Source organism: Glossina fuscipes, unplaced genomic scaffold (genome assembly GCF_014805625.2).
Source record: "Glossina fuscipes isolate IAEA_lab_2018 unplaced genomic scaffold, Yale_Gfus_2 112, whole genome shotgun sequence".
NCBI classification, from domain to species: domain Eukaryota; kingdom Metazoa; phylum Arthropoda; class Insecta; order Diptera; family Glossinidae; genus Glossina; species Glossina fuscipes.
The window spans coordinates 4152111-4168027 of NW_023998455.1; the positions used below are offsets into that span (position 1 = coordinate 4152111).

General features: G+C 36.1%; 2 protein-coding genes and 1 pseudogene across 2 annotated transcripts in view; 2 read left to right on the forward strand and 1 right to left on the reverse strand.

The window, feature by feature from the left end:
- The first annotated feature begins 7005 nt into the window (after positions 1–7005).
- On the forward strand, positions 7006–7683 carry LOC119639119 (annotated as a pseudogene).
- Positions 7684–8855: 1172 nt separating this feature from the next.
- LOC119639607 (aquaporin-2-like) lies at positions 8856–11382 on the forward strand. Its single transcript, XM_038037087.1, has 2 exons — positions 8856–9689; positions 9778–11382. The coding sequence occupies exons 1-2, from the start codon at positions 9150–9152 to the stop codon at positions 9958–9960; spliced, it is 723 nt and encodes a 240-aa protein (XP_037893015.1). The 5' UTR covers positions 8856–9149; the 3' UTR covers positions 9961–11382.
- Positions 11383–11960: 578 nt separating this feature from the next.
- The window catches only part of LOC119639283, an 8295-nt gene continuing 4338 nt past the window's right edge, over positions 11961–15917 (reverse strand). The window contains exons 7-13 of the mRNA XM_038036574.1: positions 14916–14940; positions 14747–14815; positions 14234–14525; positions 13677–14164; positions 13239–13616; positions 13015–13165; positions 11961–12506 (exon numbers count right to left, since the gene is read on the reverse strand). Coding sequence (XP_037892502.1) covers positions 12008–12506; positions 13015–13165; positions 13239–13616; positions 13677–14164; positions 14234–14525; positions 14747–14815; positions 14916–14940 — 1902 coding nt within the window. The 3' untranslated portion in view covers positions 11961–12007. The remainder of the gene's footprint in view (positions 12507–13014; positions 13166–13238; positions 13617–13676; positions 14165–14233; positions 14526–14746; positions 14816–14915; positions 14941–15917) is intronic.

A 15917-nucleotide genomic window follows, 5' to 3' on the forward strand; every position in this document is an offset into this window, starting at 1 on the left:
TTATTTTAGTTTTTTCTCTCTATATCCTACGCCATTTCTGGTGTAAGGGCACACTAAAATTTCCTCCGATGTACACAAGACCCAGAAGTATTTGTGATGGACTCAACATTTGTTGTTTGTGATTTAGATCGTTTCAGGACTCTTTTCTCTATATGTCTGTTCGTCTGAAGTCTGTCCATGTCCACTATAATAATATTTGGTAGAGTAAGGTGTTTTCGGCCAAGAGCGAACGCTACTGACAGCGGTTTTCAACCACTTTCCAAATAATGTCTTAGTTTGAAAAGCCGTTATATGAATAATTGTATTAAGCAAATCGCTGTATAATATTTGGTGGTGGGCACTGGCCCACGATAATGTTTTCATATGTTTTATTGAAATTCCTTATAAACAGAATTTAATCAAATGTGCTATATTGGGGCAACGTCAACCATTAGACACCCTACACATTTTCCTTCAATAACTAATCAAATATTGTCAATTATTTTTACGTAAGTGCATAATTTTCTTGAGAACTACTATGTAGGAGGATACTCAAAGGTCAATGCGAATTTAGCAAACTTGACGTACTCGTCAAAAATTCTATCATTTTCTAATTGCTTCCGCACCACAAAAATTTGACCCTATATATGGTGCGATCTGAACAGTAGATATTTGTGATCCAAGGTAAATTTTCCATCACAAAATATTAAAAATTAAACTGTTTTAGCATCCAAGGCCTTATTGTTCATTAGAATCCTCCTAATTCAATAAATAGCCCTTTGTGAAGCAAATTCAGTAAAATTAATTTTTATTATTACGAACGATTTTTCATCAAAAAGTATTGAAAATTATTCCTTTTCCCCCTATCCGAATTCAATGTCCGCACAGTCGGTTATATGGCAAGGAAATCAAAAAATTGCCCCATCCGATCCAAAGTTTTCATGCCAATTTAATAAATCGAAATAGTATTACTAAGCGAATTTGATTAACGCAATTCTAAAAATTACAATAACGACTTTTCAAAATAAGAGATCATATGGGAAAATGTCGAAAAAGTGATCCGAACCAAAACATTTTCAACAACTTTTGTCCTGTTATCCAAAACTCTTCAGTATACTGAATATCATTAAAATATCTAAAAAATGGCGGCCTGCAGTTTGAACACACAATGACAAGACGAATAGGCGGACAAACGGACATACAGACTTGGATCGATTCGGAATCATATTGAGAATGTGTCGACCGATATACTAAAAGCTTGGTTTATCTCAAGTCCTTCTAGGTGTTGCTTACATCCGCACAAATTTAATATATCCCCGTATCATAAATAATGTAGGGTATGACGATAGAAGGATTATAGAAAAACCACTTAACAAATTCGATATTTGGGAAAAACCGATAAGAGCATATAATTGTCTATGCCCGGGAGAGAAAATCTGGCTGCTGAATGACATTTCTAAATTACCGGGAGAACTGCAGTTGATTGCGGCCACAACTTTTATCTTCATAGGAAATAAATAAATTCCGTTACTCTCTAGCACTAAGCGAGCGTGATTAATTTTTCCACTTATTGCCACAAAATTTTATTGTTGTTATTCTAGAACGGAAGTATCGTCAGGTGATGCTATATTGTAGGGGTGCACACATTCTCAATACACAAAAGTGCAAACAAGAACTTCCAACGATTTTGCTACATTTGAAGCTATTAATATATATTCGAATGAATGGGTTTATCAGGTGGCTTTGGTCACCTCTTTACATTATAAGAGTTTTTTTAAGCAGATTGTGTCTCGATTTGAGGTCTGGTATTTAAAATTTGATATTTTAAGATATATTAAGATAGAGCAAACGTTTGTAATATCCAGAAGGGCTATATTTTCGGATTGTTCTACTATTTCCACCGTAATAATAAATTAATACAGAAATCACTTAAGCCAATTTTGACTAAGTAGCTCAATTATTTTAATTCAGCAGAGCAAGTTTTCGATCCTGGGACCTCTACTTTATGGGCTTCTACTGCACACTTCTGCTGCCGAATTTCGTTGCTCTTTCTTACTATGGACACCTTTGATTTGTTTGCAAAGTTTTTAACAAACTCTATCATTATATGCTCTTTAAAGAATAAACTCTGCTATATGTTCGGAGAATTCTCTTATCCAAGCACTTTCGCATATGTCATTCTTTCATTTGGCAGAAACTATGCTCAAAATATTTCTCTTTATTTCCTTACTTAGGCTATCGATAAAATACTTAAAGTGAAGGCTTAAATAAATTTTATGAAAGAATGTAAATTTTAATTAGAAAATCAAAAATGTTGTTAAGAGCAACCGCTCGCACTAAAATCGATTTCATGCAATTCTTTCACCTTAAAGCTAAAAACCCCCGTCTGCGCAGGCTGTCGTTAAATCTCTCCCTAAAAGGGTATGTATGTTTGGGAATGTAGTAAACAAAAAATGAAAAATTTTCTAAATTTACTACAAGCATTTTGTTCTCCTAATTGTAGGAAAAAAGCAATCATTTATCCGTTTTGTTACGCCTTGAAACGAGCATACGTGGATGCAAGGATATCGTCGTCAACGTAAACAGCATGTGGTTTGAATATCAAATTCTCAAATCAAAAACTAATAATTCAATACAAAACCTCTTCAAGTTTCGAATACACAACGACATACGACGATACCAAAAACACACTCAAGTATTTAAGTGCATTATAATTTCGGGGTAACTATCCCAACTGTGAATAGTCAGCAATTATCTAAATCTGTATACATCTATATCTAGCAATTGTAAATGTATTTGTGCAATAACGCTGAGCAAACATATTCAATGAGAATCGTCTAACTGTAAAATTTCTAATATGAAATTCTCAAGCATTAAGTTGGCAGCATTAGATGCTCGTACACGTATATCATTTAAGAGCGATAGGAAGGAGCTAAAGAAATTATTATGCCAAAAATGCCGTCAAAACGACACAATAACAGCAGTAACAACAACAACAGCGACAAGGAAGCGACCAACATTGTATTGTATAGCAAAACTTAAAGCTATAAATCTCTCTCAGCGGTAAAAAGAAAAGAATCCAAGAATAATATACAAAATAATTTGACATGCAAACCATAAACCCATAGCGATACAATAACAAATAAGCGAAGACTAGACTGGCTGGTGATAACCGAGAAAAAGTCTGTCATTGACACAACCCTAGTGCTTACATGACCTTACGCACGGTATCATTTAAACAGAAACGAAAGGAGTGAGAGAATCTTGTGGTTCATAAGTTCAAACAAAAAAAAAAAAACAAAAAAAAAACAAAAAAGAAAGAAAACTTCTACTTATGTCGTTCTATATCTCATAACGGTTACGGTTTTCACTATCACTGACGACTTTAGTTAAGTAACAAATTCGCTTAAATGAATAGTTGCGCTGTTGTGGGGGAAGTTTTCGCAGCAGAAAAGCACACACAAACGTTTTATGTCACACAATCACTTAATAAAAAATCCTCGAGTAAGTAAATTACTTAACCTACCAGAACACAATATAAAATATTCAAAAATTAAAACAAAAACAAGAAAAGACTTCGTAGTGCAGCAAGGCTCACCATTACTTTCCCTACGCTACACTTTGCTTAATACACTTATTGATATTGATATGACTTTTGAAAATCAGGCTCTATATGCGAAGTAGTTGAAAAAGTGGCTCGAGCCAACGGACTGGCACGCGATCTGTATAATAAAGGATGAGTCTATGTCATGTCCCTCTGGGCGTTACTGAATATACCCTTGTACAGCAAGTGGTGAACCGTGTAAAGAGAAAAAATAAGAGAGAGGTGAGTAACATTTTTGAGTTGCCACGTAGACGGAAATGTGTTCTTCTATCCAAGTTCGGCCAGTGTAAATATATCTCTCTTTTCTCCCGAACAAAAGCACATTTGATCTATGGCAAATATTCTCAATAAAGATATGAGTTTCGTGAGAGGCGAACTATTAGAGACGATTGCTGAGAAACTAAGTATTCCCTTTTACCCTACATGGCTTTTTGGTCTACCTATTTACTCGTATCTCGACAAAAACATGCTGGATACCATATCTTTGCGTTACCTGGCAAGAAACAAACCAAGATAATCAAATACAAGGGAAAGCGGGAAAAACATATTTGCTGGGAAGACAGAGATGTATAATGCGTTCATGGCGTCTCTCATGAGTATTACTGCAAGTGTTTCACATTTTCCCGGTCGTCCTAATAAATGATGTCTTAATTCGTAGAATATCGGTGCATCTGCCTATGCCATGCCATTAATGCTTGATTCTTATAGATCCAGTTAGCAGGCGGAATCATGTAGAAAAGTACCTCAGTACGCCTACTTTGTGATAAATCCTTCATCTTCGCTTTCTTCATTTCCGCAGTCGCTGATCGGGTTTTGGACGACATAACCCCATCTAAGTACTATTTCTTGTAAACTTTGACTGTGGCGTGTACCTTATGAAGTTAGTTGGTGGTAATATGGATAATACTACTCCTTTTCCGGTGATATCATTTACAAATTCTTCATCTTCTACTCCAATCATGGACGCGCCGATTCATATTTCTATCGCGAAATCATTTGTTTATTGTGCTTGCATGACCTGTTGAAATGTCCATCAATTGCTTCTTTATTGGCACATGAGTGTCTAGAAGTATTTGCGCTACTGTCTTGTACGCTTATAAATAACCAATGATTCATCATAATCAACCGTCAACGGAAATTGTGGTGATTTTATAATAAAATATAAAAAAAAAACAGAAGAAAAACAACAACAAAAAATTAAAACGAAAATGTAAAAAGAAGGTAGAAAAAAAATCTTAACCTCAGCTAAGGCAAAACGCCCCTTTTTGCCATAACTTAATGCCAACTTAATTACTTTATCTTAAGGAGCGACAATAAAACAAAACAAATTCAAAGGTTTTATGCAAATACATTAAGAGGTGTGGTGTCATTATCTCGACGAAAACGTTTGTCTTTTTTTTTCTTTTTATTTATTTAGTTTTTTTTTTTAAATCAACAAAAATAAATATTTGTTACATTTTTTTGTTAATTCTTATAGCCAAAACTCAGCTATTTAGAAGGCATACTAAATCTGTCATTGCTTTTGTAATCCCGAGAAAATTATATTTAAATTAAAAGAAGATTCGGAAAGAGAGTAGCGATGTCCGCTTGACCTACAAGCATACAAGCGAAGGAAGAAAAAAGTTGAAAAAATTCATCGATTGATTGAAAATTGAATCATACATTTCCCGCCATTCATTCATCAATTCATCGAATTAAGCTTGAGGGCTGCAAAATACGCTGAACAACACATCCTTACAACGACCGCAAGCAGGTATGACTTGTGGCCCAGCATTGTTATCAATTCATCAATTTTAAAGCTTCCTAAGGATTTGATAGTCAATGACACGCCCTTCGTTAACAAATTGCTGCTTAAAGGCATTTTTTTTTTTTGTTTTTCTGCACCTAATTAATATAAAGCGACTGTAGCGAGACTCATTTTGAGGCATTTATGATGCAAGTTTTTTTGCTTGCCTTAATTGAATTCATTTGCTTCGATTATAGCAGACATTTAAATCACTTCATGAACGAATTTTATGACGCTTTCCTGTTCTCTCCGCATTCAAGTGATTCAACAAATATTTATATGTTACGGTAGGTTGTTTCTTACAAAAACAATTCATATATTTGAAGCTAATGGCAAACAATTTAAGTTTTCATTGCCAGGGGGTAGGCGAGCTATTTGCTAAAGATTCTTCTTCCATACCGTTGCCCCAAAAAATGAATACCAGTAACAACAACAAGATGCTAAGCGAAAAACGCAATAAAGGAAAGATGCTCGAAAGTCATGATTCAATACAATTTTTCTTCGCCGTCACTCCATTTCCAAGCAATTTAAAGAGATAACTGCCAGTATATGCGTATGGGTAACAGTACTCTTTGCCTATGCTTTAAGATAATTTACATAAATTTTATTACGAAATACATTTTACTCATTCTCCCAGTTATCTGGTTATGCGCGTATTCGCAATTTGTAGATAATTGGCTTGAGTGCTTTAAATGTGTCGTTGTGATTTGAATTTTCTGAAATTTGAAAAGTGTGTCGCCCTAACTTTCGTCTGCGTTACATATTCTCTTTTAACGATATTAAAATTTTAGTTTATCGCATACAAGTTTCCGTGTGTGTATAAATTTAAAATCTTCTTCGCCATAGCTAGCTCCCCATCTTATTGCTATCTTGAATATTGTAGACATAAGAATTAATTAGATAAACGTCTCTGCAAATGCTCAGCGCATACAGTTTACGACGTAAGGAAAACTTTCTCAAAGGAAACGATTCGTTTCGAAAAACTACTATCTACTATCAAGTTCAGATCTAAACTGGAGACTGTTACTCTACATATACCTAATTTAAAGTTCTAACCTTGTAACAAAAATATGTCAAGGTTACTTTAGTTGTTTGCCAGTTAGTACTTCTTCTGCAGACATTGTCCTAAGAATATATTTTATATTTCGAACTTTAAGAACATATTTGTAGACAAATTTTTGACGATTTTTCATTATATGTATTTCGTTATATATAAAAACAATGACCCCTGTATACCCACACTCGGTAATTTTTAAGATAGCCCGTACGTTCTCCATAAATCGAGAAAAGCTCCTCTTTTCTTTGTATGGTTGCTACAGTAGCAAAATTTAAAGAAATTGAAAGAAAAAATTTTCTTTCAAAACCCATCACTAAAGGCTGACTCTATATTCATTTGTCAAAACGTTTGCAACCTTTAGAAGGAAACTTGAGAAAATTTCAAATAGGTATATATATGTTCTTAATTAGCATCAAATTGTAAGTCGATTTAAGCAAGTCCATCTGTCCGTCCGTCCGGTTGTCTTTTTATTAAAAACGTTCTCCTGACTTTAAGGAAAAATAATCTAAAATATTCTCATTGATTTTTGCTTAAAAGGCTTCGAAAGCTAATTGGAAATTATTTTGGAAAGAAATAATTATGCAATTTCGTTGGTTTTCCCGAGAGGAAGGGTGGAGCATTTTGCCGCCCTTTATGTCTGAAGTTATTGTCAGTTACCTTTTGGTCTTTTTTGGTTGCATGGGTTGCATTAAATCTGAATATATAGCTAACGATCGTTTCGCATTATGCTTTCATTTTGGTAGTGCGGCTTTATTACTTATTCAGTAATGCGCGGTTACCGCACTTTGCTTAAAATTGTACCGGGTGTTTAAGGATTGATCCAAACACGAAGCATGACCAGAATACATCCAGAACTATACGTTTTGCAAGCAATGTTTTAGAGTTTTTGCAACATATAGCCTGGTATTACTGTGCTCTGCAGTATGGGATGAACGTAACTCTAATCATTTCGATTCAGTTTTAATTCGTTTCGGTTTAGTGGTCGGCAGCTTAGCAAGTTACCTGATGAATTTTATAATATATTACATATATGCCACGTGGAGTTATGAGATTTCCATAATTTTGGGACCTCACACTGGATGTAGTGTGAATGCGACTCGATCGTGGGGCCCCGGAACATGGAATCTTGATTTTACGGATCATTGGTTATATTGGTTCACAGTTATCTTAGGTGGAGTAGTTACTGCTGTATTGTAGAGATATGTTTTAAAGGACAAATCTTTCGAAACTAAGGGCCAGCAGGAGGCCAATGAGTAGAGAAGAAAATATATTATTAATGGTTCTTTTTATCAAGATTTTCTCGTTATTTGTATTCACAAGCAATGTATATAAAATTCCATTTGATCGATAGAAAATCGGTTGCTACAAAACATTTTCATTCGTAGTATGGAACTGAGTATAACTCAATGAAGATGAAAATTTTAAAAATTTTTTGTAAACTCGCTTTGGTGGATTAAAGAAAGCAAAAGCTGATTTCAAAAGCCTTCCGAAACCCTGGGTGATGATAATTCTCTGCCGTCCTCTAAAACTTTTCTAAGAAATTTAACTTTTTCTCTTCACTACGTCAAACTTGTCAAGCACCATGCAAACGGAATGTATATGAGGCCAGGTAGCACAAATTGTTAGTCTTACGACGGTAGGGTATAGGCTGGCTGTTAAAAAAAGGATATATTAAATTACAAGCAAGTGCCGAAAGTACTGAGCTGCATTTCACTCGAACTCAAGGTATGACCTCTATTCGCGTAATACGGTGATCGTCTTAAAGAAGAGGAGCAAGAAACGGAAAGAGGGAAGTAATAGCTGCTAGCGGGTTTGTACCCAAGCGTTAATTGTCGTGCATTTACCGACTTTAGCGTGTGCACTCACTATAGCTACGACCAAAGAAAACTGTAACTTACTTGAGATTTGATCCCTACTCGGCCACTCAAACGGATATCAACCGAGAGTTTTCAAAGAAATGGAACTTTCATGTAAATCCCATCTGGGATTTGCAGTGAGGGCATCTATATTCTAAATTTAATTAGCTTTGCATTCAGAGCTATCAAGTCGGTGAGGATGAGCGGGCTTGATCTCTGTGCATCAAAATTTGCCAAAGCATCTTACCTTTGAGTGAGAAAATGCCTTCAGCAGGTAAGTTGAACTTAATGTAAATTTTAAAATGCATTAAAAGGCCTTTATGTGAACAGTTCGCCAGCACTGCGGTGTTGTGCGTGGCAGGCCTCGTGCCTAACAGCAGCTATTGTGTAATAATAATAAAAAAATTTCACTGTATTATTATTATTATTATTTTGATGTTCTATTACGCGTATATAAAACTATTGACAACAGTTAGCGCTATCAGGTAGTGTATAATAAGAGCGACATCATCATCGTAAGATTGTTTGCTTTTATTTAACAACTTTGAAAACTAGATCAACTTCTGCTTGAAAAAAAAGCAATTTTGCATTTCAGTCTATAATAGTTTAGTGAAGTGAAAGCGAAAGATTGCATACGTCCAAGTTGTTATCAAAAATTTTTAAAAATTGCAAATCGCTTTTGAAGAGTTCTTAAATCCCTTTTTAAGTGTATATGGGGAAAAAAAAAAAGAATTGTAAAATATTGCATAACAGCCATTGATTAGGAACTCGCTTGACTAGCACATACTTCTCCCGAGCACTCTGTTCTCATTTAAATGGGAAACGGTAAAAGTGAAAGAATAAAATTTGTTAATGCACATATAGAAAATGCATTCTTCCGTACGTCATGCCGTCAAGTGTTTTTTCGCCGAAATTCTTGGTACCGGTCTGCTGGTATTTCTCGGCTGCATGGGTTGTAGCTCGACGGTGAATTCAATCACCTCGCCTTTGCAGGCCAGCATCAATGTTAGCATAGTGGTAATGATGATGGTTCAGTGCTTCGGTTGTATTTCGGGCGCTCACATCAATCCAATGATAACTGTGGCCGCATGTGTGTACGATTTGGTGTCTATACCTTTGGGTTTAGTTTATGTTTGTGCGCAAATCTTAGGCGCAATGCTTGGCTATGGTTTATTAAAGGTTCTGTTACCAGCCTATATAATGGACGAGGCATACAATGATCATGGCTTTTGTGTAACTGCGCCAGCCAAAGATATAACGGTTGCTCAAGCTTTCGGTATTGAATTCATAATAACATCGGTATTTGTGATGGTTTGTTGCGGCATTTGGGACCCACGTAGTGCCACTCTGATTGATTCGGTTGCCTTACGTTTAGGTCTTACGGTTGGCGGCTTAGTGGGCATAGCTGTAAGTAATTTGTGCGGTTATAGCAAAAAAAAAAAAATTTTTTTTCTTCCGCCTTTAATATTTTCTCCCGGTTTTTATTTGTCCACAGGGCTCATTTTCTGGTGCCAGCATGAACCCGGCTAGATCATTAGCACCCGCTTTATGGCATATGGATTTTGAAAGTCATTGGATTTATTGGGTGGCCCCTCTCACCTCTTCACTTCTCACTTCTTACCTTTATAAGTACTTTTTTAGAAGTACATTACGTCCTGGCTCAGTGTCAGACATTTAAAAGATCATTTTTTGCTACAAAAGAAAAAAAAAATTACGATAAATACGCATCTTATTTAGATATTAAGATAGACCTAAGTGTAATTTGCAGTATTATTAAAAGAAAAAACATTAGAAATGTTTTAACACTCAATATGAAAATAGTAAGTGGAAATTTGGCGCAAACACTACACTGATCCCTTATTAATACGAGATCAAAAATGGGCATGATCTGTTCACAGACTCGCGTACAATGCAGCAGGCACTAAAACAATTTCAAAAAATACCGCCTGTAGCTTACGATTATGATGAGGATTACAAAGTAGTGGAACAGAACAGCGTTAGGGGATAAACGCAGCCTGGGGCTTATATACCCGATGAGCACGTGTTATGTCTTTACCAATCGAGTACTCACTATTCCTGCGACCACACACCAATCATATTTATAGTAAGGCCCCACCCCAGCGTGAATTAAACCCGGGTAGGCCGGCCCGATAGTCTATTCGCTTAAGTACTTCTTGAAGCGGTTGTCCAATTCCAAAGAATTCTTGATAATTCTTTGCGAAGCATGATTTACGGCAACGTGGGCTTTTCATATACTAGGCAAACTTTTAAGAGAATCAGTGATAAAAGCAAATAGTGCTAAACTAAATTTCCACACTCTATAACAGTGGGTGGACATGGCCGATTTCCACAGATTTCAGATTTAGATGGTGTATGTGCTATCAGGTAGCCAAAAAACGCGACGAATAAAAATATTTACAGTTTTCGTTGCGTAGGCGCGTAAGCGTTGTAGACGTATCATTTACACCGTTTGAGTTATTTTGAAATTTTTTTGGAAATCTGAGGGTGATTTGTTAAAGTTTGAGAGGGGGTAATGTTTACCGTAGACAGTACATAGTTTGGTAGATGGAGAGATTGACAGACGAACAGGACGATCTGCTTAGGTGCATTCCGAATTTGAAGCCAAGAATTTGAGGCTTTTTGAGGCTTGCTTCTAAGCGTGTAATATAGGCTAAGCGAGCTCAGTTTTCTCATTTTTGTACGTGGACTGCAGCATCACCCATAAAATATGTGCTCAAGTTTTCGTAGATTTATTTCCTACAGTTTATGAGTAATGAATGAAAAACGAAATTTTTTATTCTTCTTGAAAAAGAAAAGTTTTCCGAGTCTAAATGGTACTATAGGCGTGCTTCTCGAATGATTTCGACCATTTTCCATACCAACCTGCATGCAAGGACTTCCAATGTTTTAGTAAAATTTTGAAGTCGAGAGGAGGATTCATCAACTGCTCAGCTGTTCAGAAGTTCTTCGAGAGTTCGAGCTGGGTTTTTGTCACAAAAGTTTGGCGATTCCTTGTCTTCGAACTTTTTTGGTCGTCAAGACGGTTCTATGTCGTTGTGCTCAAAATCACCGCCTCTAAACCGTTGAAACCAGGAAGGCACGATTAGCTTAAGCCGATAACAGTGTTTCATGGGCTTCGGCAGAAGATTTCTTCAAGTTAAACAAAAAAAAAATAATCAATTTCGAAAATGCAGTTTTGCGCGCTCTATGATTAGCGTCCCCAGCCCAATAATACTAAATGAAAAATTTGCTAGCGCCTATTAATTACGATCACTTAGATTCTCCATATGTTAAATCTTATATAAAAGCCAGCATATTTCTGAAAATATTTGAGCAGGGTGAGCAATCATATAAGTCCTTGAATTAATCTAGTGAGATAAAATGCTTGGACCGGCTTCATATATTCGATCTTTCATTTAAAAATGAATTTATTTTTATTTCTTAAATTATTTTAATGAATGTTTTAAGTTTATTTATGCAAACATCGTACATCTTCATTGGTATATTCTTCCCATTGCTATTTCCCTAAGCTCACTCTTATATTTACTTATTATATTTTTGGATAGATTATAAATAAAGGATCTAATAAAAGAGTAATGTCAGTAATTGTAATAATAATAATAATAATAATGAAAGTGTTTCTCTTATTCTTTTCGCTCTGTCTACAAAAATAATAAGAAAAACATAAAAATTAAAAAAAAAAAATTTTTTTTTTACTTCTTATTCTAAAACAAGGCTTTATCTTCTTGCTTGAACTGCTCCAATTTCTCTCTTATTTCGTTGCTCATGTATTTGACATTCGTTGCTGTTACAACTTCCTCTCGAGCACATTCGTGGTTAAGGAAAGGAGTAAGACTAATTACGCCTAATAGCTCGTAACGTTTCGTTACTGGATTCTGAATCACATAACCTCCGCCTCTATCACCGCGACATAGGATCGCTTCACCTTCGTTTTGCAAGCAAAATTTATCTCCAGCTAAATTTGCGTATTTATCCTTTAATTGACAATTGTGATAAGACAGCGTTTTCATAGGAAGCAGTTCTAAAACCTCTCCAGTATCACCATACCCCACAATTGAACCAACCAAATTATTCGGAACATATCGACTGGCCCTAGTACCGAAATCGAAGCACACGGCTGATACGTTTTCGTTGAAGATGAAAGGTGTCTTTAACTTAACAACAGCGATATCTTCTACGAAATCATTTTTGTTGTATTGGAAACTTTAATAATGGAATACAATAGAAGGAATGAAAAGAAAATCAAAAATGAATTAAACGATCCTATTAGGACAATTACGATCAGGAGATGTGTAAGCTTAACAAAATAGCAACAATCAAAATATCTATCTTCCTATCTACCTCTCGCTGTCTGTTTACATTTTATTCCTACCCTCTCCCTCACTGGCGCTTTCTCTGTCTTAATTCATCCATTCATCCACACACTCTATCCCTTTTTCTTTCTCTTGGTTTATATACTCGGTTTTCTTCATTTATTCTGCGCTGCAAGCAAACGACGGAATCAGTTCTTTCTCTTTCGCTCTCTCTATCCCTCAATCTCTCTCCGTAACTTATTTCTCTTTATATCTGCATTTATTTTCCTCCGTCTCTCTTTGTTTCTTTCTACTCATTAATTCTTCTCTTCGTTTCTATGGCTTATAATATTTCTCTTTCTACCCATCTTTCTCTTGTAACTTGCTATCTATCAACCCCAAAAGTTTTGCTATTGTACCTTGACGAAATCACAATTTCAGCAACATCCGCAATTTGAGCTGTTGGGTCTTTAGCCATATCGTAGTCACGATAATATTTTCCAGCGGCCACCTGAAAGAACTCAGCGCTTATCGTCTGTTCTACCGCGACGTCCCAAAAACAATGAGCAGCTGCCACAGACGGTTTGATAATGCAATGAAAATTTTGTTCAAATTAATGATTAAATATCTATTCCATACATACCGGTTACAATTATACTCGGCGAGATAATGGATCCACTACAAATCAATCTGTAGCTAACGTTATCTGGCTTTTGATAAATGGCCACTTGCCAGGGTGCCTCGCTTTGATCTATCGTAAATCCCAAGTCGCGTCTAAATCGTGCACTTGTTCGTTGAACTCCGCACTCGACATTGCAAGTGGGCCGCTTAGCGGTGAATTTACCATCGAGATTGCATCGCATTATTGGTGCGCTGTCGCTTAAACCTTCGTAACCGACGTTACATCTGATAATTACCGCAGTTTTTGGTTGTAACCGTTGGCACTGCCGGGCGGCAATACCATTATTAATACATACGTGAAATGTGGATAAACCTCGCAACGATTGACCGTCGCAATATTCTTAAAAGTAGAAGCTTGATGAGAAGACGAAGCAAGAAAATTTGATTTCGTTTAACTTACGAACACATGACGGAAATCCTCTGGTCCATTTGCCATTTTGACAATTTAAACTCGCATGAGTTGGTATACGATAACCGTTCGAACATTCCAAGTGAATAGTCTCATAATTGTCTACCCATCTGCCTAAACGTATGGTCTGATTCTGGGGATGTAAACGAGCCAACAGATAAGGACCATTCTCTGGTAATTGACACTTATTTTCATTGCGCAAATCTGCTAACGAAGGTGTCAATTTATTCCTCGGTCTAGGAAAGCCACATAACTCCCAAGCTTCGTCGGAACCATCGAGGCAATCTTTAACGCCATTGCATGTCGCTGTTCTATTGATACAAGCACCGTAGCCGCAATGAAACATTCCATCAGAACAATCAAAACCGGCACAAAGTTCTAAAGTTTCATCGGAACCATCCTTGCAATCCTTTGCTCCATTACAAATATTAACTTTACTAATGCATTCCTTTAGTCGCGTGCATTCAAACTCAGTATCACTACGAGGTGCGAAAGGAAAAACACATTTGCATTTGAAAGTTTATCAAATAAAGGTGATCTTTGCAAACCTGCGGCAGCTTCCTTGAAGTTTATCGAATTTGCTTTCATCACAGATCAATTCGTCCGAATTGTCTGCGCAATCTTTGCGTCCATTGCAGCGATAGCCGTTGGCAATGCAAGCACCATAAGCGCATTTGAAAGCAAACGTATGACAGGTAGAATGCACTTGTATGCAATTTTCGGCCGTTTCGTCTGAGCCGTCCTGACAATCGACCACACCGTCGCAACGGCCGCTATCTGATATGCACTGACCATCATCGCAGTTCCATTGAAAGGTCTCGCACTGCAGCTGTGCCATACCTAAGAGCAAAGGAAAAATAATTTTCACAAAGCATATTCTCTCTTTCTCTCTCTCTCTCTTAAAAGCCGGTTTATTAAATAATGTTTTAAGTCTGGCAACGTCAATATTCCAAGTTTTACACAAAACAAATGACTTTTGTTTTGTTTTTTGTGCATCAGCAAGAAAACACAAACTTAGGCAAATCATTTCAATCTTTAGAACTTTTCCACTTATCACTTGCCTTCGTTAACTAAGAAAATTTTTATTAGAACACTGCATATTCCAAAGTAAATGATACTATACTTGATAGCTGAAATGATATGCAGAAAAGTAATTTTTGTTAAGAAAAATGAAAATAAGTGAAAAACTAGTTTTAGCGAATCTTGGAAATATTTATAAATGTTTCTCACAATAATTCATAATTAAATTTGAACGTTAACTATTAAACTTAAGCAACGTTAACGCGAGACTGACTGAAACGTCTAATTCAAAATTGAAAGGTTTTCTACATGTTATGACTGCTAATTGCTACACCGCGATTGCATTTCATATTCTCAATTAAGGAAGAGAAGATTTAAAGAGACAAGTAGCAAGTTTATGAATGCAGTGAGAAGAGCACTATGAGACTCATAAAGACTTAATTAAATTAGGTAAATACTATTTCTTCTTAACCCCCACATTTTGATTGGATTAAAATATTAAATCAAAGAGTTCTAATTAGAGAGAAGAGCGGCACTGTCTCCAGAGGAGATTAGAACTTTAAATAATAAATAGAGCATTAAGTTTGAAATTGAAGAACCTTTTAAAAGCTTATCCCTAACAAGAAAAGTTTTCACGCAGGCCTGGTATCGCAAACATTTCTCAAAATAGAGGCAGAAGATTGCTGTCCGAAAGACCGGCAAGGCGTATCTTTCGCAAAATCTTATCAATCAGAGACAGATGAGAAGTAAGTCGTCGTTAAGCCATTTGAATAGATTAAGGGAACAGTTCGTGGTGTCCCTTCAATAAATTTTAAGCACATCCTCCTTACGTTTTTCATGGTCTTTGTTACATCGAATATGTGCCAAGCATGTCCACCATCTTTAGCCATTTTTGTCGTACAATCATTACAAGATTTCAAAATTTATATCAGCTTATGTGATATCTAAATACATTCTTCTTGTTTTTTTTGCTCGTAGTCTTATGCATATCATTCCAAACTATTCTTTAGGTCTCTGCTTAACTCCACAGTTGACATTAGTTGGTCGTATATTAAGTTTGTGCGCATGTCGGTAATACCCAGAAAGAGTTAAGATAGAACTACAGGCAGGATGCACATCAACATACGTGCGTAACTCTAAAGCCATTCATCGCCTATTATGTATCGCACGTACGTTCTGCGGAGCCCGAATAATGAAATCATTGCGGCCAGG